Source organism: Syngnathus scovelli, chromosome 4 (assembly GCF_024217435.2).
Source record: "Syngnathus scovelli strain Florida chromosome 4, RoL_Ssco_1.2, whole genome shotgun sequence".
Classification (NCBI taxonomy): Eukaryota; Metazoa; Chordata; class Actinopteri; order Syngnathiformes; family Syngnathidae; genus Syngnathus; species Syngnathus scovelli.
This window is the reverse complement of record NC_090850.1, coordinates 6,568,161-6,593,607: the sequence shown is the minus strand read 5'-3', so window position 1 is coordinate 6,593,607 and position 25,447 is coordinate 6,568,161. Positions and strand designations below refer to the sequence as shown.

Below are 25,447 nucleotides of genomic sequence, written 5' to 3'. Positions count from 1 at the left end.
ACACTTCTTCGATGAACGAAAAAGAAGCTCTGCCTTTCTTAGCCTGTTTCTTCCACTGGGACTTGAACCCAAGCTGGCTCTCGTGCACCTCTACGTGTTACGCGTTTAACAACACAACACAACTTCAGGCCTTTAACTTACTTATCCCCTGGTTCGTTGCACTGCCGGGTCCCGTCAATCCACCTCTGTCAGACGAAGGCAGACCTAAGATGCTGGCCCAGCGAAGAATTTCCTTCCCAGGTCTTTCTTTACCAGGTCCGGCTAGTGGACGCTGGCCCGTCGACGGTGTACAGCGCGTCGTCCTCCGTCAGCCAGATGATGGGTATGAGAGGTCCTGGGTTTCGGCACCAAAATGTTAGAGATTTGCTCACTCCAACTTATTTTGCAAGAACCACACGGGAGACAGGCAAGTTCTTTTAGACACCTGCAGGTGGAGAGATCACTCGCTACAGGAATGAAATCTGGAGCCTCTCCCAACTGCAAAGGCATATTTATTAAGAGAAAGAGTGGGGGTAAGAGTAGACTGAATAGGAAGCCCTTGTGCTCTAGTCAAAACATATCAGGGGATGTTTTACGACCTTGTGTAGGATGAGACAAGGTAGGTTATTTATTACCGGTTGCATTCCAACATAATCATACGATAAGGATAATTTGAAAAACCCTAACAGCAGTCTTTGACTTTGATTGGCTGTGTGAGCTCCACAACATGTGGGGAAAACTTTCCAACATGGTTCACCATGCCCACAAATGTTTTTATTTCTATATCAGCAGTATTATTTAGTGTTAGCATCTCCGTCATTGCTTTGATTTTTGAGGGTCTGCTTCAATGCCCTGTGCTGTTATATTTTGAACCAGAGACAAGACTTTTTCCACCCCAAATTGGCAATTGTCTTTATTGAAAGTCAGCCCCTCCTGCTGGGGCCGCTCCAGCAGTCTGTGAAGTCTATGGTCAAGACCCAAAAACCAGTATGTGCATGACCCAACGTTTGTTCCAGTCCTGTCATCGTTTGGGTAAGTCTCTTCAAAATTCTCCAGTGGTGACAATATTCCAAATGACAGTCTTTTGTAGCAGTACCTTCCAAATGGTGTAATAAGCATAGTCAGTGGGACTTATTCTGACACAAAATGTAATTTTTACGATGGTTTGAAAAGTTAAGCAAAACGTATTTGCTTTTACAAGAGAAATATGATGTTTTTAAATTCTGGTAAAAAGTTTTTTTTTTATTTGTGTAAAAAAAAAAAAAAAAGCAAACACAAAAAAATGTGTCTCACTCATCAGAAAAACACATGAAACGATGTGTCATGAAGATCAGACCTTTTGCTATATGAGTCGGCTTCGCCACATTCAATATGGCGGAAGCGCTGACATGTGCTACCGGGCTCACCCTTACAACAACATATCTCGGGCTACAAATTCAGGACTCGGATGTTGCGTACATGCTGAGCGCCTCGGATGTAAACGTTTGTTTGCTTTCCAAGCGTGTGCATCGTGACACCAGTTAATATTTAATAATATTAACTTCTGTTTCAGACAACCCACGTTTAGATGAGGTAGACTTTGTACTCATGTCTACAGGAGGCGGAATGGCCGCAATGCGCGCAGCTAAACAAGCGCTTAGGAAAGAAATAAAACGTCGGGTTGCACTCTTAAGTCAAGAGGAGAAGCACCGACAGTCTTTAATTGTTTGCCAAAAGGTAAGGAAATTGGACACATATGAAGACTGTGTTTTTAAATGGTGCTCATCATTGCTGTAAGTTGGTATATTTTCGACGAAAACGGGACATATGTTTATAATTCTAATGGAATGGCGTGGCGTTACACAAATAAAAATCCAATTTTCCTTCTACTGACACATGGCGCTCTGGAGAAAATCAGGAACAGCTTCTGAGTACTGTGGAAAAAAATAATTAAATATTTTACAGAATTGGCTTAATGTTAAGCTAAATATTTGAATCAGGTGAAACAAAGTTCACAATCTGAGGACACCAAACATATACAAATAAAACACCAATTAAAATTATTGTTGACTCTTTTTAAAATTGAAACGGTAAATTAAATAATATTTCTTCCTGTTGTATTTGACTCAATACTCCGCTGGAAACATCACCTGGAAAATAATCCTTGATAAGTCAAGGATTTCCCAAAAAATAAATAAATTAATCATTACATACATATTGTTCTCTATTATTGCTATATCTAACTTACTGTGTGGAGAAATATTGGGAAAACATAAAAGAAATACTTATCCTATCTACAAACTACAAAAAAGCTACATGAATTATTAACCATTCAAATTATTTTTCTAATCCATTATTTTTCAAATCTAACATTCAAGTTCAATGACTTGCTAAAATTCAAAACATGTATAATAATGGTAAAAAAAAAAAAAAAGGTTTTTACTTCACAGATTTCACCTATTACAGGTTCTTTTCTAAATGTAACCCCAGCAAAAAACGAGGGATTACTGTATAAAATCAGATATAAATAAAACACATTTTAAACATAAATGTTTAATTATTATGTGTGAACTAGTTAGATTGTTATAGATATTGATAAGTACACAGTATGCATATTTAAGGCTATTGTTGTTGCTTTGTTTTGTACTATGTTTGTTTGAAATAGCTTACAAGCCACGAAGCCAGACTATACTACTTGTGTTAATAGGACTACACACTCCCAATGGTGGTCGACTCATTTTGTTCTGATATTTATTGAGCATTTATATTGAGAATCTTCCTGATGTTAACTACCCACATGGTGGACAAACAAATACTGATTACGTGATCAGAAACCATATTTGGGGAGACGATTGAAACTCCACACAGAAAGACAAGCAATTTTAACCGAGAAACTTGTACTTCTGAGGCATCAGTGATAACCACTCATCCAAATGTGATATTAAATCTAATTGTCTTGCACTGTTTATTTCTTTCAGCTCATCAGACACCCAAAATATCTGGCTTGTAAAAGTATTGCAGTGTTTCTCAGCATGGATGATGAAGTGCACACTGAGGAAATCATCAAAGATATGTTTAAAGTGGGTAAAAGCTGCTTCATCCCCAGATATGATCAATGTAGCAACCACATGGACATGCTGAAGCTCAACAGTATGCAGGACATGGCCACATTATCCAAGACATCTTGGAATATCCTACAGCCTTCTGAAGATGACAAAGGCAGAGAAGAAGCATTGTCTGCAGGTAGACAGTCTGCATTTTCTTTCTTCTTTTTTTTTTTACCTCTGGCAAAATAATTTGCAAATAGTTCAAATAAAATTGTATAGCATAATAGAGTTTAGCTTTTAGATCCTCAATAATTTAACCACACGTCTATGCCAGAAGCTATATGACTCAGTGTACAACAAACCATAAGACTCATTTTAAACCAATATTTTTTAGGAGGTCTGGATCTCATCTTGATGCCAGGTCTTGGGTTTGACCTGTCTGGAAAACGTCTGGGCAGGGGCAAGGGTTTCTATGACACCTATCTAGCGCGCTGCTTCCAGCACCCCAAAGGAAAGCCCTACACCATTGCTTTGGCCTATAAAGAGCAACTGTGTCAGGACATCCCTGTTGACAACAATGATGTGCTCATTGATGAAGTCCTCTATGAAGATGGAAATTAAACATTTTACTTTTTTGTGCTGCTTAGCATTGCATCAGCATAATTTAAGCTGAAGTGTGGATGTTTGCATTGAAACAGCTGGTGGCTGTGCCTGTCAGCAGGTCATGTGTGCTGATGATCAAATCTTCAAAGTATCCTTGAGTTTATGTTGCTGAGACAGAAGCCATTCATACTGCCAAAACTCTCAACTGGTAAAACAAGTGTAACTCATGCACGGATGTGCAGGCAGGTGATGAAGAGTAATAAGAAAATAATTTAATAAAATTATTTTTATCTATTTTTCTGCGTTGTGCTTATTGTTTATATTTTAAAGTGCATGATTTCGTTGTGAAAATTGCTAAATTTGTCGAATTCCTGCTTAAATACAGTACTCATACGCCAAGTGTGGCACCGTACACACCAACTCGCTTGAGATTGTGCAACCCCTTACTGAAATCTGAGATATTGCTGAGCAACAACACTATCTATTAGTGAAATTATCGTACTGCAGACACATTGTAAAGCATTTGGTTTGCAGTGTTGTTTAATCTCTTCACATCTCTCTTTGGTATGTTTTTTTTTTTTTGTTTTGTTTTAATTAAAAAAAAACTAGATTAGAGAGACTTGTGAACTAGGTGAAATAGGCCATGACTGTGATATTTACTTTTTTGGTGCATCCCGGGAATCTCATGAGGTTTTTCTGTAGCGGAAAAAACGTTTCAGGGTCACAGTCTAAAGCACAGAAAATATTAGTCTGAATTGAATTGAACTGAATACTGTTAGTTCAGTCTTAATCAAATCTACAGCTAAAATACAATACCCAAATTAAACAAATATTGAGTAATTGTTTCAGACATTTGTGTCTTGTGTGCCTGTGCCTCTGTGTGTATAGCTGTACAAAGTACTTGTATATTTATCAATCAATCTATATCAATCTCCTTGTATAGCACTTTTCTTCCAAGACATGTAACTCAAAAGTGCTTTACATACTGTAAAGTAAAATAAAAACAGCCTCCCACCCCACACCGGACTATTGAACGAAAATCAACACCCGCAGACAACCGACAAAGGACATCCCAGCACAGAGCCAACCTTCCGCACCAGCTTGTCAATTCTGCTCCTGTCTCTTTCAGTGCATCCGTTCCCCCAGCAGGCCACTGCATAGAACAAGGGAGATGCTACCACTGAGTCATAAAATGACTAACACTCTTGCAGACTCTGAAGGACCCCAGTCTCCTCATCAGGTGGAGCCTGTTGTTGAGGCGGACACTCAGGTACCTGTAAGAGAACACTGTCTCGATGTCCTTTTCCTGGATGTTCACTGGTCCAGTAGGGTGTGACTTCCTCCTGAAGTCGATGACCATCGCCTTCATTTTGCTGGCATTGATTTTAAGAGCATTGGCCCCACACCAGCTCACAGTCACTGATGATGCTCCCTGTATTCATGGTCATTCCCATCTGGTACCCAACCAATGATGGCTGTATCATCCGAGAACTTTTGCAGATCTGTGAATATAAACACAGCATGTGAATAACATTTTACATAATTAAAAGACATAAGATAATACATAAGTTAAGATGAATAAAATAGATGAATACATTAAAAAGGTCTTAATTAAAAGCTCAAGTAAAAAAGAATGTCTTGAGCCTGTTCTTAAAAACATGAATATTCTCTTCAGCCCTGCAGTTCTCCAGCAGGTTATTCCTCGAATGGGAAGTGTAAAACCGGAACGATAACTTTAAGAGCCACAGGGTGTCAGTTATGAGTAACACAACATTCGCCCCGACATTCTCATTTGCATGATTTAGCAAGAACGAGGAATTGCATTAGAATTCCAAACCACCTGGGATACAAAAATCTATTTGTATTACAAGGAATTTATATTCCCAGTGAAAGCGTTTGCTCCGGGGTTACCATTACTGTAGTTTATTTCCACTGGCATAAATGGCGGGCGCCAGATACATATAACTGTTTTATGTATATTATATTATAACAGAATGGAACTGGGGAGATGAGCATACTGATTGTCCCACTGCACACCAGTACGGTGGCCATTGATAAACAAACAATGCATATAATCATTTAGGAAATGACCTACAACCAGGAACTAAATGTTACTGAATTTATTGGTGGAAAAGGGGCTCATGATGAGTGTGTGCCTTGATTTTTGGAAGGCGAGTGTCAGAGGATCTCAGAGGAAGCAAGAGTTCATACAATACACGTAGTAGATCTGAAAGATGTGATGACCCAACCTAGACGATTAAAACATTTACAAACCAGCAATAATGCTTTTCAAATCGACCCTGAATTACAGAGGGAACCAATGTAGAGATTTTAAAACTGCCGTAATATGCTCCTGCCTCCTAGTCTTAGTCCGGACATGTGCTGAATAATTCTGTGGTAGTTATTTGCAGAGATAGGGACTCAAGTCACTGTGACTTGGACTCGAGTCGACTCGAGTCGCTGTTTTGATGACTTGTGACTTGACTTGACAAAAAAAAAAAAAAAACTTCAGACTCGACTTGGACTTGGAAGTTAAAGACTCGGGACTTGACTTGAGACACGATGACTTGAATGACTTCAGTGTTATTTAGTTTATGTTTTCAGTTTGAATATAAAATGAATCATACATTTAAAAAAATAATATCGATAACACGGTAGGAGCACAGGCTGAGAATGGCGTTGTCATGATTGGATCACTACCCTGTCAATCAATCAGTCGTGCCCTCTCTACCTACCGAACGTGTTTATTGGAGAATCACGGCCCTTTATATCAGACATGCGCAAACATGTCAGCGGGAGCGGTACCGCGAGTCATCACCTTCGGCTATCGCAATTACTTTTATGACCTCAAAAGACGGACAGCACAGTGCGAGATATGCAACAAAAACATTTCGGACAGCCAGACGACAACTTCAAACTTTGTCCGTCATTTGAAGAGCCATTCTGCCAAGTAAGTGCTTTTCATTTATCTAAATAGGTGTATATATATAGCTTTAATGCAATGAATATGATGATGAAACTGAATTAAGTAAATATGATTTAATATGGAGCAAGTTAATAAATAAAAACTACAGTTAACTTGACTCTGACTTGACTTGACCTATTTAAGGACTTGACTTGGACTTGCCTTGACCTATTTAAGGACTTGACTTGACTTGCCCAAGACAAAAATGACTTGGGACTTACTTGAGACTTGAAGGTTAAGACTTGAGATTTACTTGAGACTTGCACATGTGTGACTTGGTCCCATCTCTGGTGGGAGGAAACCGGAGTGCCCGGAGAAAACCCATGCAGGCACGGGGAGAACATGCAAACTCCACACAGGGAGGGTCGGAGATGGTATTGAACCCGCACCCTCCTAACTATGAGGCGGACGTGCTAACCAGTGAATCACCGAGCCGTCTCGAAACGATTCCTTTTCTGTAAAAAAATTTTCTTAGGAAGATCAAAAAGCAAGCCTTTACAGTAATCAATTTGGTGATAAAAGCATGCATTACCATCTCTTATGTTGGACAGGATGAAAAGGGCGAACTCTCAACAAGTGATAAAAAGCCATTATGTTACACTTTTAATTTGTGGAATAAAAGTGAAAGTGATACACTCAGAGTCATAAATAACACGCAGATATTTCACCAGAGATGAGGGGTGTAAATACAGTGTTTGTTTTTTTGTTAAGTTTCTCCCTCTGGACCTCAGGACCGGTTTTGTCCTGGTTAAGATGGAGATAGTTCTCTGCCATCCAGGTCATAATGTCCATGATACAGTTTAAAAGAGCACCCACTTGACTGGCATCAGGGGAAACAGATGTACAGATGCATATCATCAGCGTTGCTGTGAAGATTCACTCTGTGCCTTTTGATGACACGGTCAAGAGGAAGCGTAAATAAATCAAACAATAATAACACTGAACCTTGAGGCTCACCGCATGTTACTTCTTAGACCACAGAGGAGCATATACCACAACACGTCGCTCACTGAGGTAAGATCAAAACCATTTGTTTACAACACAGAAGAGGTAAGCCATGTATTTCAGTCGATTTTAAAGAATGGTATATGGCCTACCGTACCAAAAGCAGGGCTCAAATCAAACAGTATCCATACAGTTAGTTTATGTGAATCAATATTACATTTAAAGGGCTAGAGACATCCCTTTTTTTTTTCAATTAGAACGGAATTTGATAGAATGTATAAAGTGAACACATTTGCCGCATTGGAAATTAAAAATGGACACCGATTACTAAGAATAAAGCTGAAATGAAATGCCAGTTTATCGATCGGGTCCCGCACGAAGCCAAACTGGCGGCGCCATTACTGTGACGTCACAAGTTGTACAACTGGATGACAACAAACCCAAACAACATGGCAGATGATAGCGACAGCTCCGTTTCTAGCGGCAATATTAGCATCATTTTATGCGATTCAGAAACCTCTTTTGACGCAGAATATGATGAATCTAGCAGTTCACTTGGGCTGAGCTGAGCACATTTTCTGAATTGTGCCCCTCCCGTCACTCTGGTTAGGTTGGCATAGTAAAAAGTGCTCTTGGGGGCTTTAGAGTGCCGAGTTGATCTCGGCACATGAAGACATGACCACCTGCAACGTTTGGTTTAGGTTTTATAAGCATTTTTAATTTTATTGCTTAAATCGCATTTTCTCGACGAGCTGAGCACGTTTTCTGAATTGTGCCTCTTCCGTCACTGTGGTTAGGTTGGCATAGTAAAAAGAGTAGAGTGCCGAGTTGACCACTGCGAATGAAGAAATGAACATCTGTAGCGTTTGGTTTAGGTTTTAGGCGCATTTTTAATTTTATTTCTTAAATCGCATTTTTTCGACGAGCTGAGCACGTTTTCTGAATTGTGCCCCTCCCGTCACGCTTCGACATACTTTTCAAAGTCAAAGTCTCAAAGTCTCCTTTATTGTCAATTCCTCCGCATGTCAAGACACACAAAGAGATCGAAATTACGTTTCTCACTATCCCAGGGTGACAAGACAGCGTTCACAACGCACATACAAGTAAACAACACAGGAAAAATAAAACAAGAAGATGAACAATAAGAGTGATAGCACGCTAGCCGCTCCCGATGCACAGCAGAGTCCGGAAAGATAAGACACAACGCACATACAAGTAAACAACACAGGAAAAATAAAACAAATAGATGAACAATAAGAGTGATAGCACGCTAGCCGCTCCCGATGCACAGCAGGGTCCGGAAAGATGACAGTCAACCAGGCCACTGTGAACACGAGCACACAGCAGGCACGCACTGTCCGGTTCGTGGATCCTATCAGGCGAACTCAACCCATCTTGTCGTCCCGCGAACGAATGTACGCCAGGACAATGGAAGGCACGGCTAGGCGAGCTGGGTTGGCCGCAAACCTGGCCCGACGTCTCCGCGCTGGCCCCTCTTCTCTTTTTGTTTACATTCACTGAAGCTAAACACGTACAACTTGAGACGTCATGAGACGTCACTTCCGGCTGGCGGCTCGGTGCAGTCAAACTCGTCTGTGCGGCAAATTTAAATGATATTTTTCAGAGCAACAGCTTCCTTTTCGTTGTTTCGAGCGTCAATTTATATTTATAAGCCCATAAGCTAACTAAAACCGATTTATACATATACTGGTGTCTCTAGCCCATTTAAACAGTGGTTCTTAACCTTGTTGGAGGTACCGAACCCCACTAGTTTCATATGCGCCTTCATCGAACCCCTTAGAGAATTTTTTTTTTTTTTAAATTCAAGACATAGATGTTTTGTACTAATGCACAAAATGAGCTGTGCATGAACATCACCTTGTTCAAAGAACCAAACCAACACAATGCATGAATTCGCAACAATTACATACTGGCAAATCAGAAGCTACACGATAAAACAGGTTTGTTCGGACCTCCTCAGTGGGGGCTCTGTCAAACCCCTGAGACCGACCCACCAAACCCCTAGGGTTCGATTGAACCCAGGTTAAGAACCACTGACCTAAAATCATTTAAAATCTTAATAAAGGCGGTCTCTGTTCTATGGTTTACCCTAAAACTGATACTTTTCAAATAACTTACAAATAATGAGGAAATCTTTGAATTGATAAACTAGTTTTTCTATAATTTTGCTTAAAAATTTAAATTTATTTTTTCCTCTAACTTTGTTCTTTTGCTCTGTAGCTCCTTATAAATTTTCAGTCATGGGGAATCTGTTTTCATTAATACTTTTTTTTTTGGTACGACCAGGTCCGGAAATCGACCCAAAAACTGCATGGGGCAGGTAAAATAGGAAGAGGACATCTGTTTAAAACATAAATCAAGTTTACAGTCACTTCAAAGGTGAGATAGCACTTAGTTACAGTGCTCAACATTTTATTAATATAGCTGTACAGCCACTGTCATCTATAATAAATTACCATTTCATACAATGTGTACAGTGTTTATGAGCAGCCAAAGGAATCGTAAATAGTGCCAATTGAGCCAAACTGTGTCTACCTAGAAATGTTTGTTTGCCCTGTGGGAGAGAGGGGACTGGGTGACAATATTTCTGTTGACCGCGAGTTTGTTACCGTCTTTTTGCCCAATACTTTGTTTTTATTAATGGTATATTTAACGTACAGATTTTTTGACCAGTTGAAGAAACACAAACTGCAGTGATTGCCTTCAAGCTTCGTTCCTTCCGCGTGTTGGACACAGCCTACCTTGCCAATCTCAGTGACAAATGAGTTTTGATAGTCACGCAACAAGTTGTGTGCGTGAGTGTGTATGCATGTGTGCGGACGTCTAAGTAGTCTCGGAGTTTGATGATTTCATTTCGGTGTGTGAGGGCGTACGGTGATGATTAACTTTCGGCGCGTGACGGCTGCCGGTGAGTCCATTCATCTATTATCTAATGCTTATTCAGGGTCGGGTCACGGGGGCAGCAGCTTCATCAGGGGAGCTCAAACTTCCCTCTCCTCATTCATTTTATCCAGCTCATCCCGGGGGATCCCAAGGCATTCCCAGAGAAGCTGAGAGGCAAGGGCTCTCCAGCGTGTCCTGGGTCGTCCCCGGGGCCTCCTTCTGGTGAGACACCTCACCAGGGAGGCTTCTAGGAGGCATCCTAATCAGATGCCCGAGCCACCTCATCTGGCTCCTCTCAATGCAGAGGAGCAGCAGCTCGACTCCGAGTCTCTCGCGGATGTCTGAACTTCCAGCTTTGTATCCCCTGGTCAAATTTTGTTCCCGTTACGATCCTGCGTGAGAAATATAAGAACAGCGATGAGTTTGGCTGCTAAATGCCAGCTATGTGTAAGGTACAGTATTTTAGTTCCACTTATGTTAGTTCCACAGTGTGTTCACAAGCATTCCCAAGAGTGTAATCTGTGGAATATAAATAGAACAGTAAAATCCACCCATTCTTATCCATTTTGGGGTGACCACTTGCCACTTGTAATCATCTGAAAATAACAGCACAGTTGCTCAGATACCAACCAATTACGGCTCACTTGTTTTATGAGTTTCATCATGCAAGGTTCACAAGCTGAGCTGGGAAACACAATTGTTAATCTAAACACTATATAATGTCAATATTACCTCACTTTCAACAATAATTCACCTGCTGGAACTCACTATTGGGTGTTGAACATTTAAAACTTTTATAGACACATTGCCAGTGTTCAAATTAAAACCAGTGATGTTGAATTAACTCCAGTATATTTACTGTGCAGACTTAATTTGTATCTTAACTGTGTGCTTTGCCCCGCCGTGAGTCATCACCTTATCGTGGTGGAGGGGTTTGCGTGCCCCTATGATCCTAGGAGCCGTGTTGTCTGGGGCTTCATGCCCCTGGTAGGGTCACCCATGGCAAACGGGTCCTAGGTGAGGGGCCAGACAAAGCAAGGCTCATACAAGCCCCTTATGAAGGAACACATAAATGGATTTCGTTTTCCCTCGCCTGGACGCGGGTCACCGGGGCCCCCCTCTGGAGCCAGGCCTGGAGGCAGGGCTTAAAGACGAGCGTCTGGTGGCCGGGCCTTCGCCCATGGGGCCCGGCCAGGCGCAGCCCGCAAAGGAAACGTGAGTCCCCCTTCCCATGGGCTCACCACCTGTAGGACGGGCCAAAGGGGTCGGGTGCAGTGTAAGCTGGGCGGCGGCGAAAGGCAGGGACCTTGGCGATCTCATCCCCGGCTGCAGATGCTGGCTCTTGGGACATGGAATGTCACCTCTCTGGCTGGAAAGGAGCCCGAGCTGGTGTGTGGGGCAGAAAAGTTCCAACTAGACATAATCCGACTTGCCTCCACGCACAGTTTGGGTTCCGGTACAAGCCCTCTCGAGAGGGGCTGGACTCTCTTCCACTCTGGAGTTGCCCACGGTGAGAGGCGTCCAGCAGGTGTGGGTATACTTATTGACCCCGGGTTGGGCTCCTGCACATTGGGGTTCACCCCGGTAAACGACAGCGTAGCGTGAACGAGAGGGTAGCCTCCCTCCGCCTTCGGGTGGGGGGACGGGTCCTGACTGTTGTTTGTGTCTATGCACCAAACGGCAGCTCAGAGTACCCACCCTTCTTGGGGTCCCTGGAGGAAGTGCTGGAGAGTGCTCTTTCTGGGTACTCCATCATTCTACTGGGTGACTTCAATGTTCATTTGGGCAATGACAGTGAGACCTTGAAGGGCGTGATTGGGAGGAACGGCCCCTCCGATCTGAACCCGAGCGGTGTTCTATTATTGGACTTCTCTGCTCGACACGGATTTACTAAAATGAACACCATGTTCAAACATAAGGGTGTCCATGTGTGCACTTGGCACCAGGACACCCTAGGCCGCAGTTCGATGATCGACTTTGTAGCCGTGTCATCGGATTTGCGGCCGCATGTTTTGGACACTCGGGCGAAGAGAGGGGCGGAGCTGTCAACTGATCACCACCTGGTGGTGGGTTGGCTCCGATGGTGGGGGAAGATGCCGGTCCGACCTGGCAGACCCAAACGCTCTGTGAGGGTCTGCTGGGAACGTCTGGCAGAGTCCCCTGTCAGGAAGAGCTTCAACTCCCACCTCCGGCAGAGCTTTTCCCACGTCCCGGGGGAGGCAGGGGACATTGACACCGAGTGGACCATGTTCCGCACCTCCATTGTTGAGGTGGCCGACCGGAGCTGTGGCCGTAAGGTCGTTGGTGCCTGTCGTGGCGGCAATCCCCGAACCCGTTGGTGGTAAGGGATGCCGTCAAGCTGAAGAAGGAGTCCTATCGTGCCGTTTTGGCCTGCGGGACTCCGCAGGCAGCTGACAGGTACCGGATGGCCAAGCGGAACGCGGCTTCAGCGGTTGCTGAGGCAAAAACCCGGGCGTGGGAGGAGTTTGGCGAGGCCATGGAGAATGACTTCCGGACGGCTTCGAGGAAATTCTGGTCCACCATCCAGCGTCTCAGGAGGGGGAAGCAGTGCAACTTCAACACTGTTTATAGTGGGGATGGCATGCTGCTGACCTCGACTCGGGACGTCGTGAGTCGGTGGGGAGAATACCTTCTCAATTCTACCTACATGACTTCCATTGTGGAAGCAGGGCCTGGGGAATCTGAGGCGGACTCTCCAATCTCTGGGGTCGAAGTCACTGAGGTAGTTAAAAAACTCCTCGGTGGCAAGGCCCCAGGGGTGGATGAGATCCGCCCGGAGTTCTTAAGGGCTCTGGATGTTGTGGGGCTGTCATGGCTGACACGCCTCTACAACATTGCGTGGACATCGGGGACAGTGCCTCTGGATTGGCAGACTGGGGTGGTGGTTCCCCTGTCTAAGAAGGGGGACCGGAGGGTGTGTTCCAATTACAGGGGAATCACACTGCTCAGCCTCCCTGGTAAGGTCTTTTCAGGAGTGCTGGAGAGGAGGGTCCGTCGGGAGGTCGAACCTCGGATTCAGGAGGAGCAGTGTGGCTTTCGTCCTGGCCATGGCACAGTGGACCAGCTCTACACCTTCAGCAGGATCCTCGAGGGTGCATGGGAGTTCGCCCAACCAGTCCACATGTGTTTTGTGGACTTGGAGAAGGCGTTCGACCGTGTCCCTCGGGAGGTTCTGTGGAGGGTGCTTCGGGAGTACGGGGTGCCGAGCCAACTGATAAGTGCGGTTTGGTGCCTGTATCACCGATGCCAGAGTTTGGTCCGCATTTACGGCAGTAAGTCGGATTCGTTCCCAGTGAGGGTTGGACTCCGCCAAGGCTGCCCTTTGTCACCGATTCTGTTCATAATTTTTATGGACAGAATTTCTAGGTGCAACCGAGGCGTTGAGGGGGTCCGGTTTGGGGACCTCAGCATCACATCTCTGCTTTTTGCAGACGATGTGGTGCTGTTGGCTTCTTCAGGCCGTGATCTCCAGCTCTCACTGGAGCGGTTCGCAGCCGAGTGTGAAGCGGTCGGGATGAGGGTCAGCACCTCCAAATCCGAGTCCATGGTCCTCGATCGGAAAAGGGTGGAATGCCCTCTCCGGATCAGGGATGAGATCCTGCCCCAAGTGGAGGAGTTCAAGTATCTTGGGGTCTTGTTCACGAGTGAGGGGACGATGGAGCGCGAGATCGACAGGCGGATCGGTGCAGCGTCGGCAGTAATGCGAACTCTGTACCGGTCCGTCGTGGTAAAGAAAGAGCTGAGCCAAAAGGCAAAACTCTCAATTTACCGGTCGATTTACGCTCCTACCCTCACCTATGGGTCGTGACCAAAAGAACGAGATCCCGGATACAAGCGGCCGAAATGAGTTTTCTCCGCAGGATGTCCGGGCTCTCCCTTAGAGATAGGGTGAAAGCTCGGTTATCCGGGAGAGACTCGGAGTAGAGTCGCTACTCCTCCACGTTGAGAAGAGCCAGATGAGGTGGCTCGGCATCTCATCAGGACGCCTCCTGGATGCCACCCTGGGGAGGTGTTCCGGGCATGTCCCACCGGTAGGAGACCCCGGGGACGACCCAGGACGCGCTGGAGAGACTATGTCTCTCAGCTGGCCTGGGAACGCCTTGAGATCCCCTGGGATGAGCAGGATGAAGTGGCTGGGGAGAGGGAAGTCTGGGAGTCCCTCCTGAAGCTGCTGCCCCTGCGACCCGACCCCGGATAAGCGGAAGAAGATGGATGGATGGAACTGTGTGCTTTGCAGTTTGTGTAGTAATAACACACAAGCAAGCGTATGTGAAGTTCAATAGGCCCTGTGTATTTATAAATCAATACAAAAGTTTTGGATAAAAACTTGATGTTTGTGTGACTCTTTGCAGGAGTGAATGAACTGTTTTCTGGCTGTTATTGCCTGTTCATTTGGCTACCGAAGGTCAAGTCAGGCATTACATAAATATGTATATGTATCCCTCCACGTTTATCTCACTGAATAGAGCAGGGAGGGTTGGGGTGGATGAAGATCTAGAACCTGTTTGTCTCATTTTTGACTTTGTAATTTGATTTAAGACTCTCAAAGGCATGCGTCCATAAAGAAATCCAGAAGTTTGGTGACAACCTGCAGGTTACTACCATGGTAACAATAAAACTTTGGAGAACTACTTCCAGATGTTTTTCTTATACACTGTAAAACCATTGTAAACCTAATGGTTTCCTGATTGGTAGCTTTGCAGGTAGACGTGTGATCTGATTCAATCTTTTTGACATGTGCTATGTGTGCAACTTGAACTGACCCGTAGAATGTTATATGCAAGAGTCACCCCTCCCACTGTGACATAGGTAAATATTCAGAAGGAATATGCACTGAGCTGGTGGCGGTAGAAACATCTGGAAAAGATTAATCAACCAGCAGCCAACTCAATGAGCTCAGCTGGTTCAGTAGTAAAAGAAAAAGTCTTTGCTATGGGTGTATAAGGTCTAAGGATTTTCAAGAATCAACAGCATGAAAAGAATCATTACAACAGCTCTGTATTTATTGACACCATTATTTGATTAAGGCCTATCAGCTGCTTGCGTAATGGGAAAGGATCCAGTTCACTGGAAACCCGAACGTTCAAAATAATTCAAGAGATTAAGTACACATTATTCCAAGTTTTGCGAAAAGTATTACAAACTTAAATTTGTGAAGTTGATGGAACTAGTTGTGTTTTATGGGTAATTTGTACTCATAATTTCGGATTAAATTGAGCTGTACTAGTTTTTGGGGATGCATAACTTTGAAAACATAAATTAGCTTTAATTTAGGGTGTATTCAGACCTGACTGTTTGGTCCGCCTTAAACAGACCAGGGTTCGATTCTAACGTTGTTCTGGACCATTGTGCAGGTGTGAATACATGCAAATGAATCCTGGTGTGGATTAAAGAAACGCACCGAGACCCACTTTTTCAAGTGGCCTCGGTTCGCTTCCAAACGAACTCTGGTGAGGTTCGCTTCAGGTGTGAATACAAACAGCAAAGAACCGAACCAACAGCACAAATATGCAGAGCAGAAACACGTTTTTCTCCATTTCCGGGTCTGTGCTCTGTGTACCGCCTGTCATTGCTGTCCAAAAATGCAAAATGTACAGTCTGAATAGGAACCGCACCAAGCGAAAAAAATTAAGTCCGCTTTTGGCCCGAACCAAACAAGCGGATTAAAGGACTTTTCTGGTCTGAATACACCCTTAATGTCCAAGTCCTTTTCCAAGTAAGTAATCAATCCTGAAAATAAAATATTTGTCCTATTTTTCTTGAACATAAGTTTATTTTTGTTTTATGGAAATTTCAATCATGCTTAGCTCACATCAAACTTATGCATGCGCATGTGCGTGTGCACACACAACACACACGCACAGACGCAACCACACACACACGCATGCACGCACACTCACACACACACAACAATTGAACAAAAATCTCAGAGCGATACATAATAAATATGACAAAAATGTTTGCATTAAATATTTAAATTTTTAATACCTTACATTCTCTTTAAGACAAAACAAAGACATTTTACCATTTTGTGAGGCAGTAATTCTAATGTGCTCTTAATACATTAAAAGTACATTAAAATTCTAGTAACCATCTGCAGAGACTAAACAAATAATACAGAATACTACTAGATTTTTTTTTACTTGTTAATTAAAATTAGTATGTCTCATGGGTGACATATAGACATTTGGAAACGCAAAATAACCCAAAAATGTGCAATGTATGATAAAACATTCAAAAGAGAAACTCTTACTAGTACAAACTTAAGAGTATAATTGCTTTCAGACTGAACAAAGATGTCAGAAATTTCATAGACATATATAAGTTCCCGTGACAGTTGAGAATGATTAGAAGTCCAAAAACATAAACTTGTTGACCACAGCATGTTCTCAAGTTACCACACTTAACATAAAGTTGCTTACTACTACATAGGTGTAGGTTTTAAACACATTAACACATTGTAATTATAATTAACATTAACCTGTAGATATACACACTTGTGGTGTGTACTGCATTTATCTATATAAACCAATACTGAGCAGAAAACTAAGTTTTGAGGACAATCACATTAAACTGGTTAACCAAGTTTGTTGTCACATAATCTGATACATTATAAAAAAAACCTTCTCAATACTTTGAACTTTTACTCTGTTAACATAAAGTTGTTGGTCACTTCCTAATATATCATTATCATTGTATCATATGATATCATTGTTTTGGTGCTGCCTCCTGTGGGCTTGTCTTGACTTATCTGGAAACTCCATTATTCAGGTACTCTGTCCTTTCTCATTTAGTGTCTTACATTTTTCAGACATCAACAAGAAGCCATCACATATCTTCATAGAGAAGCATCCCATTAAAGATGGTAAGTGGTTCCACAGAATGGGCCAGTTTTCCCATAACCAAGTCAATGCAGACTATGTCCTGAGTCTGCAGGGGCAAGATGATATTGAAAACAGCAAGAGAGCCTGGAGAGGTTTTAACTTCAGCCACAGGGTTGTTCTCCAGACCCTCAGGCTGGTAGCCACCAGAATCCACCCGGGCCATGCCATAGTTGGATTTAGAAAGAACTGCCTCTATCTTCTCATTCTTGTGGCCTGTTAGGATGGCGCTAAAAAAGTAGCGTCCATCAACTGGGGCAGTAAAAATACCTGAGGAAGAGATGAGCATTTGCTTAAATAAACCTTGGAGACATAAATATCACGAGAACAAAAATGTATCAATATTCTAAATCAGTGGTTCTTAACCTTTTTGGAGGTACCGAACCCGATCAGTTTCATATGCATACCAGGTCTGCCGAACCCCTGAAGCCGACTCACCGAACCCCTAGGGTTTGACCTAACCCAGGTTAAGAACCACTGTTCTAAATTGAAAATGAGACTTAAAGATCTGGATCTATTCACCTCATCAAGGGCCAGGCCAATTGTTGGCTTGTGAATCATTGACAAGAATAAATTATGTTTACCTGTTCTGGGGTCATAGAAGTCACCTTCATTAACAAAGATCTTGTCAAAGATAATGGTCCCTGGAATCTCCATGGGAACAGTAAGGGCAGCAGAGAAGGACAATTTGGGTATATGAGCATCAGCACCTGGTAGTCCTGAAAATAATTTTTTTTTACAAATTAGGATCTGATTTAATCACACACTTTGGGCTCCATTTTATCTTACTCACATTTCGTCCAAAAATCCTCCGATAGATATCTGATGAATATTAGATCACTCCACATGAAAGCGCTACTCGTTAATGACCTCATCACAGACCATAATCTAAACATTTTGGTCTTTGCGAGACCTGGTTAAAACCTAATGAATCACTGCCGCTTAATGAGTCCTCGCTTCCAAATTTTGTGAGATTGCATGTTGCGCGTCCTTATAAAAAAAGGTGGGGGTGAAACCTTTATCTCCAATTCCGTTCTTAGACTTTTCTTAGACTCTTAGCCCTCGTTCAATTAACGCACAGGTGTCAAACTCAAGGCCCGGGGGCCAGATACGGTTCGCCACATCATTTTATGTGGGAACGCGAAGACAAATTGTGCATCAAATTCGTGTCATTACTAGAATTGCAAATTGTTTTCACTTTTAATAACATCTTTTTTTTAAATATTTGACCAATTTTTACTCATCTGATTTGAAAACAAGTTATTTGTCAGTTTGTTTTGTAGCTTTTACTGTATATAATATGAGGTGCTCATACATTTATTTGGGTTGACAGTCATAATGGCCGTCCGAAAGAAGCTATGACTACAATGCAGCCCGCAAAAAAAATCAATTTGACACCCCTGGATTAACGCATTTAAAACTTTGAAGTTCTCGTTGTCCGATCCACAGCCTTGCCATTGTTTTATCTCGCTGTTATTTAACGTCCACTCTGGGCTTACTCTGGTTTCCTGGCTGAATTTTCAGAATTCATGGCTGACCTAGTGACAAATGCGGATAATATAATAATTATGGGGGATTTCAATATCCATATAAATGTACCGTCAGAGCCACTTACTCTGGCGTTTCAGACAATAATTGATAACGTTCGGTTTTACGCAAGCAATACTGGCAGCAACGCATAACAATGAAAATACCTTATATCTGGTATTATCCCAAGGATTGGCAACCTCAAATATAACGGTACTGCCATACACAACTGTTAATACCTAATAAAATCAGAAATGTTAGCTCTCTGTCAAATCAAAGTTACAGCAGCCGTAATAGTAACTTCGTAATTGTGATTGCACTCTCTGAGTTACTGCCACCGGCTACTGCCGCATATATTGGCTCAATTGATAATCTTACAAATGAATTCAACGTGACACTGTCAATTGCCATCGACTCTGTAGCGCCTCTACGTCTTAAAACCCGCTATAGAAAGTCTACTTTGTGTTTCACGGATGAAACACGTACGCTTAAACAATTATGTAGAAAGCTTGCAAAAAGTCTGGACACCCCTGGTCTAGAGCATTTGGGCTCCAGAGCTTTGGAATGCCCAACCGATAGATATCAGAACTGCTACCTCAGTAGAAACATTTAAAGTACGATTAAAGAAACATTTTTATGCCATGGCCTTTAATTAACCTGTGGTGGCCGATTTGGCTGGAGTTTGTGTTTGTTGCAGAGCCTTTAAAAAAGTCAACCCCAAAAGTTTCTTTACAATAATATGTTGTATGTTGCCCCCATTAGTCTAAACACGGCATTCTGATTAATATTGCATTTGCGGAATATGAGTTAAACTAAATTAATCCCCCAAAATTTTGGTGTGACTAATCCAAAAATGGTAAAAACGAAAGACTTCCATCTTTCAAAACCACACCGCAAAAAGTTGACATACATTGTACAGCCAACTCAAGAAAACAAGGTATTCACCAGAAGCAAATAACATGCTTTATTGCACAAAGCCCTAATCTAAATGAAAACTTTTAGGGTGATATGAAGAGGACTGTGTAAAAGGCATACCCATATTTTAAAAATGTTTCTTTACACGAATGATTAAAAAAAAAAATAGCACGCTGATCTACCCCAACCTAAAAAAAGACTGAATAGAATCAAATCGCAAGACACTCCAATTACATGAACGTCTTAATTTATAAGATTTTTCCTGCAGCTACCTGGCAGGCCACGTATTCCACTTTCTCCGGGTCTTCCAGATGGTCCAGGTGGCCCTTGGGGACCTGGCAGCCCATTGAAGCCTCTCTCTCCAGGAGGTCCAGGCGGGCCTGTAATATGAGTAAAATGAGTTTATTAGTTATAACAGAGTAATGTTTGAAGCCAACTCATGTGCATCTCATACACTTGACTATACATGTCACTTGCGTCCTAGGTTGAATTCATGTCATCCCTGCCCTAGTTTATTTTTTTTTCTTTTACAGTCAACTTGTTTTTAAAAGTATACAGTTATTTTATGGAGATTTTTGGAGGGTTGGACCATCAACAAGTTGTTTGCAGGTGAGAGGCCGGTTACACCCTGTATTGAGCAACAGCCAATCATAGGGCTGACAAATATAGACGTACAATATAGAACAAGCAAGTAATATAGTCCCATAAGGGAAATTAGACAGAGACTAACAAACACCACAAACAATCACTCTATCAAGCTCATGTATGGGCAACTGGTGGCCCGCGGACCGGACGCCAAGTTCACACCGAATGAACTGTAGGCCAGTGATAGCAACTTTAATCACACATGACGTTTTTTGAGGCATTTTATCATAAATATGCACCGGAATATAGGTTGCATTAGCCATAAAATGCACAATAACGTGAAAAAAACATATATAAGTTGCACCGGAGTACAAGTCGCATTTTTGGGGAAACTTTATTTGACAAAATACAACACCGACAACAGACATGAATAGGCAACAACAGGGTAAACGATACGGTATGCTAATGTTACATAAACACAAACGAGGAACTGAGAAGGTGCCTGACGTGACATATTAACAGTTATTCATATAACTATAAGATAAATAACAGGTTTATCAAACCAATCGTGTCACTCCAAATCAATAAATCGATAGTTGCCTCCTGACCGACTCCACAATAGTGGACTGAGCGTGCTAGAACCTTTCTGACGCCCAAGCCAGGATGAACACTGCAAAACCCAGGTGTGGCACTGCTAGAGCGTTCCCCCTGACCAGATGCTGTGCGAAGCCGACCTTTTCCAATTTTTCCATTTCCCATTTTTGTTCTTACCTTTTTCCAAACCATGTTGCCAAACTCTTCTCGATGATATTCTTATTTCTTTACCATTTTGTCACCATGGTTACTTTGCTTTCTTAACGTACTCATTATGATTCCCATGTAGATTTAGATAATAAATGTCCACATTAATAAATGGCATTGGCTAATTTTTGTGTGTGTGTGTGTGTGTGTTTGTTTGTATGTGTGTGTCAAAATTTATGTTAGTACTTATAAGGTTTTCCAACCGAACTCAACTGTAGCCGCCTTCCGATTAATGCAATTATTTCAGGTTTTCGTTATTCAAACCTTAAATGATAACGAAAAACCCAACAACATTGCCACTATGCAGGAGCTGACTGTAGTTTTAAGTAGATGGTACTAGTTGCACCAGTGCCATAGATATAGAGAGTGTGGCCAACTTTATATCTTGCTGCTTCCAAGAATCATCTTGCCATCCATCACCAGAGGGTAATTAAATCTTCATTTTCAGAATTGCCTATCCTCACGACGGGCATGCTGGAAACGAGCCTAGCAGTCTTTGGGTGGTAGCGAGGCACATTCTTAACTGGTTGCCAACCAATCGCAGGGCACATAGTATGGACAATTTGGAGTGGTCAATCGGCCTACCATGCATGTTTTTGGAATGTGGGAGGAAACCGGAGTACCCAGAGAAAACCTACACAGGCATGGGGAGAACTTGTAAAGCCCAGGAACCGGAATCTATCCCTGCACCTCTGAACTGTGAGGAGGATGTGCTAACCAAGTACCCCTCTGTTCCGCCTCTTGGAAATTTGTTTCATTTTTATTATTCTATATTGGAAATTTTGCATGCCCTCGATCACGTGACACAACTCGTCTCGTGGGATTTGTTTCTCGTCCCATCACTAGTTGCTACTGTGTAGTTTTGGGCAAACAACATATAGAGTAGATGGGTGTTAATTTAAATTTCATTTCTTAAAGGTTTTAAACCAGACAGTAATTCAATTTCCCAGTTTTAAAATCATTGTGAGAAGGTTGAATGCATTTCAGGAGGTTGAATACATTTTCAAAAATGCCTGTTTAGTCAACCTGCTCTTACATTGACAAGCTTACTGCATAATACAGTAATCCCTCGTTTATCGCGGATAATTGGTTCCAAGACCACCCACATGTGAAAATCCGCAAAGTAGTGTCACCCTATATTAAACCATATAAGTGCATATTTTATCATTAGAACATTAAATAATAGTTTCAAGCTTGTAAATACTATATTAATACGTAGTATAAATGACGTACAGAAAATAATGTATAAATAATCTAAATATAAATATGATGTGTGTGTGTGACATAGTATGTATATGTAGCTAAAGTATACAATACTGTAAATATATTTTTAGAACTATTTTATTATTATAAGTTTTTTATAACACGGTATAATACTGTAAATAGGTTTTTAGAATTCTTATTATTATAACAACTTTTTTTTATAAAAAGGTACAAGTGTACATACTGCAATTGTTTGGACACTCCCTGCCTTCTGCAGGCGTGTGGGCAACTTTTGTCACGCCCGTGCCACAGCACGCTCGGCCTGCACTTCGCTCGGCCACACCCCTTTCGTTACCGTAATGTCTGTCACCTGCTTCCTCTTGTTACCCTGTGGATTTAAGCCCTGCCCGTGTGTTTCTCCCTGTTGGTGTCTACTATTGTGTCCATTCCTGTTCGTGCCCAGTGTTCCTGTTCTTGTCATCTGGTTTTCCCTCGGTCTGTCTGAAGGCTCACGGTCAGAATTTTAACCTTGTCCAAGGGGACTTCATGTCGGTCAGTCTGTCTGTTTTGCTGGCCGTGAGTCTCCCTCCTGTCTGTGTCGTCGGTTCCCCACCTGCCTCCCTTCCAACTCCTTTTCCCTGCAATAAATCCTGGTTGAAGCTGCATTTGGTCGCCCTGGCTCAACTCATTCCTGACAACTTTTGTGCCATAATTCCTCAATTTGGAAAGTTTATTTTGAATTTGTGATTTCTTTTTAAAGTACACATACTGTAAATGTTTTTAGACCTCTATTATTATTATAATTGTTTTTATAACAAGGTACAATACTGTAAATATATTTTTAGAACTCTTATTATTATAACAACTTTTTTTTTATAAATAGGTACAAGTGTACATACTGCAATTGTGTGGACACTCCCTGCCTTCTGCTGGCATGTGGGCAACTTGCATGCCATAATTCCTCAATTTAGAAGGTTTATTTAGAATTCGTGAATTTTTTTTGGTTTTTATTTTGGGAAAAAAAATCCGTGATGTACTGAAGCCGCGATAATCGAACCGTGATGTAGCGAGTGATTACTGTATACATTTGCTTGAGAATAAAAACGGCCACCAAAAAACATCCCATGTCAAAGTGGATCTCACAAGACGTAGTAACTGTAAAATTCATGCTGGAATCGCAAATCCGAAGATAAAAACATGGTGTGGCTGAAATGGACTGCAGACTATTCTCTTTTAAGCGTGTAATAAATTTGGAATGAGCCGAAGTCAACAGTGAAACCCCTGTAAACACCCTTTGACTTAATTGAGAGCAGACCATGTTTAAAGCGAATCAGACTTTTATAGCCATACATGCAGGTGAGCCTAAATCTGTTGTGGACAGTACGGCCAGAACAGGAGGAAAAAAGAATAAAGAGACAATTTGAGCAACTTGTTTATGAGCTATGATTAGGTGATTTATCTGATTTTGGGTGTCCAACCTGGAGATACTTTGCAGACAATTTATGTGGGCATGTCTTATTTATTTTTTTAATTTTTTTTTATACATAGAAAATACGGCAATACTGTTTACACAGATCTCTGGCCATAGAGGACAAATACAAAATCTGTTTTAAAATTGTCATAAAACATGGGAAATAGTAATTGCAAAAACAAATCGTACATATACGTATGTAGTACAGTAATTTTTTACTACTGTATCTGCTGTCACGGAGCAGAGACAGGACAACCAAGTGCACACGATCCTTTATTGAAAAGGGGGAAAGGGGAAGTGGAACACTGGACTTGCGGTCTGGCGTGGCTGAGCAGCAGAGCACAGCGCGTAGTCGTAGTCGGAGGCAGGCAGGTTGTCAAGATAGGCGGCGATCAGGCGTGGTCGGTCAGTTTACGGAAGCAGTTGGCAACAGAGATCGTTCAGGGGACCAAAAGGCAGTGGTGTCATGGGCAGGGTAAGGAGACGAACTGACAACTACTGGCAGAATGCATAGAGGTTAAGTAGTGGACCTAACGAGCTGTAGCAGGTGCTGGCAATTCCTTGATTGGGGCTTGGCTGGGAGTCCGGTGACGCAGGGACGTGACATCTGCTGATACTGCATATTTATATATAAAGCAAAAGTAGTCACAAGTAGACATTTCTGTCACACTTCCAGTCATTTTCCCAACTATAAACATAAACCGAATTACCAAACACCTTTGCTAAACAATCGAACAAACAAATATAAGTAATATGCTGTAATATGGTAAATAAATGGATTTTTAGGCTATGTCAGCATTGACAAATTACATAAAGAGCCGAAGTGTTACCGGCATAGTAATTTGTATCTCATTATGTTTTTCAAAGACATTTGAAATGACAAGTCTCTTCAGCATAGTAAGCGGGAATTGCCTACCCTTGGGCCAAATAAAACAAAAGCGGAAAATGTTTGCCTTGAGCAAGTAGTGATGACGCTGATACTTCCTTGTACATAACCAGTTACTTTGTTCAGTGGTTACCAAACTTTTCTGACCTGTGTACCTCCAAATGTTATCGTACCATGAGTTCCAGGTCATTCATATGCGTTAATGATTCTCCAACAGTAGAACGCAACCCAACTGATGATTACATTTTATTATATTTGATTAATTGAAACATTTAATTCTTTGGCCTTATCTTCTTTTTAACTCAAACATAAAAATTAATGTTTCCTTGAAAATAAATGGTATGTATTATAAATAAGTATGGTAATATACATTTAAAAAGACTAATCAGAATAAAGCATTAACTTGCCTTTGTTAGATAAAACTGTTATAACATTTATCATGAAAACTCGAGATCCTTTCAATTAGTGCCCTATGAACAGGAAGAAAACACACCTAGGAATAAGTCTGGCAGACAGTAATTATTGCATGTGATTTCGATAATGGCAGAGTAATACATCCTATGAACCTAAAATACTGATTAGACAGAAAAGACATGCAGCTGATCGCATTCTTCTGTCTACTTAATCTGCTATTTATGTACATTCATGCCTGGTATGCACTCAGGATGGAGTAACCCAAAAATGTGGGCGCTCCTTGTACAGGAGCATCAGAGCAGGTCTTTTTTTTATTCTGTA

At 41.9% G+C, this 25,447-nt stretch overlaps 2 protein-coding genes across 4 annotated transcripts in view; one reads left to right on the top strand and one right to left on the bottom strand.

The window, feature by feature from the left end:
- The first annotated feature begins 1,414 nt into the window (after nucleotides 1-1,414).
- mthfs (5,10-methenyltetrahydrofolate synthetase (5-formyltetrahydrofolate cyclo-ligase)) lies at nucleotides 1,415-3,902 on the top strand. Its single transcript, XM_049719177.2, has 3 exons — nucleotides 1,415-1,695; nucleotides 2,937-3,201; nucleotides 3,400-3,902. The coding sequence occupies exons 1-3, from the start codon at nucleotides 1,567-1,569 to the stop codon at nucleotides 3,624-3,626; spliced, it is 621 nt and encodes a 206-aa protein (XP_049575134.1). The 5' UTR covers nucleotides 1,415-1,566; the 3' UTR covers nucleotides 3,627-3,902.
- Nucleotides 3,903-16,402: 12,500 nt separating this feature from the next.
- emilin1b (elastin microfibril interfacer 1b) overlaps nucleotides 16,403-25,447 on the bottom strand; it is a 44,934-nt gene continuing 35,889 nt past the window's right edge. Inside the window, exons 11-13 of one of the 3 annotated variants that reach the window (XM_049719145.2) lie at nucleotides 20,039-20,146; nucleotides 17,909-18,043; nucleotides 16,403-17,594 (exon numbers count right to left, since the gene is read on the bottom strand). In XM_049719145.2, the coding sequence (XP_049575102.1) occupies nucleotides 17,272-17,594; nucleotides 17,909-18,043; nucleotides 20,039-20,146 (566 nt within the window). In that variant the 3' untranslated portion in view covers nucleotides 16,403-17,271. Of the gene's footprint in view, nucleotides 17,595-17,908; nucleotides 18,044-20,038; nucleotides 20,147-23,231; nucleotides 24,443-25,447 lie in introns of those variants that run through there. The other 2 variants (XM_049719146.1, XM_049719147.2) reach the window with 2 other exon arrangements.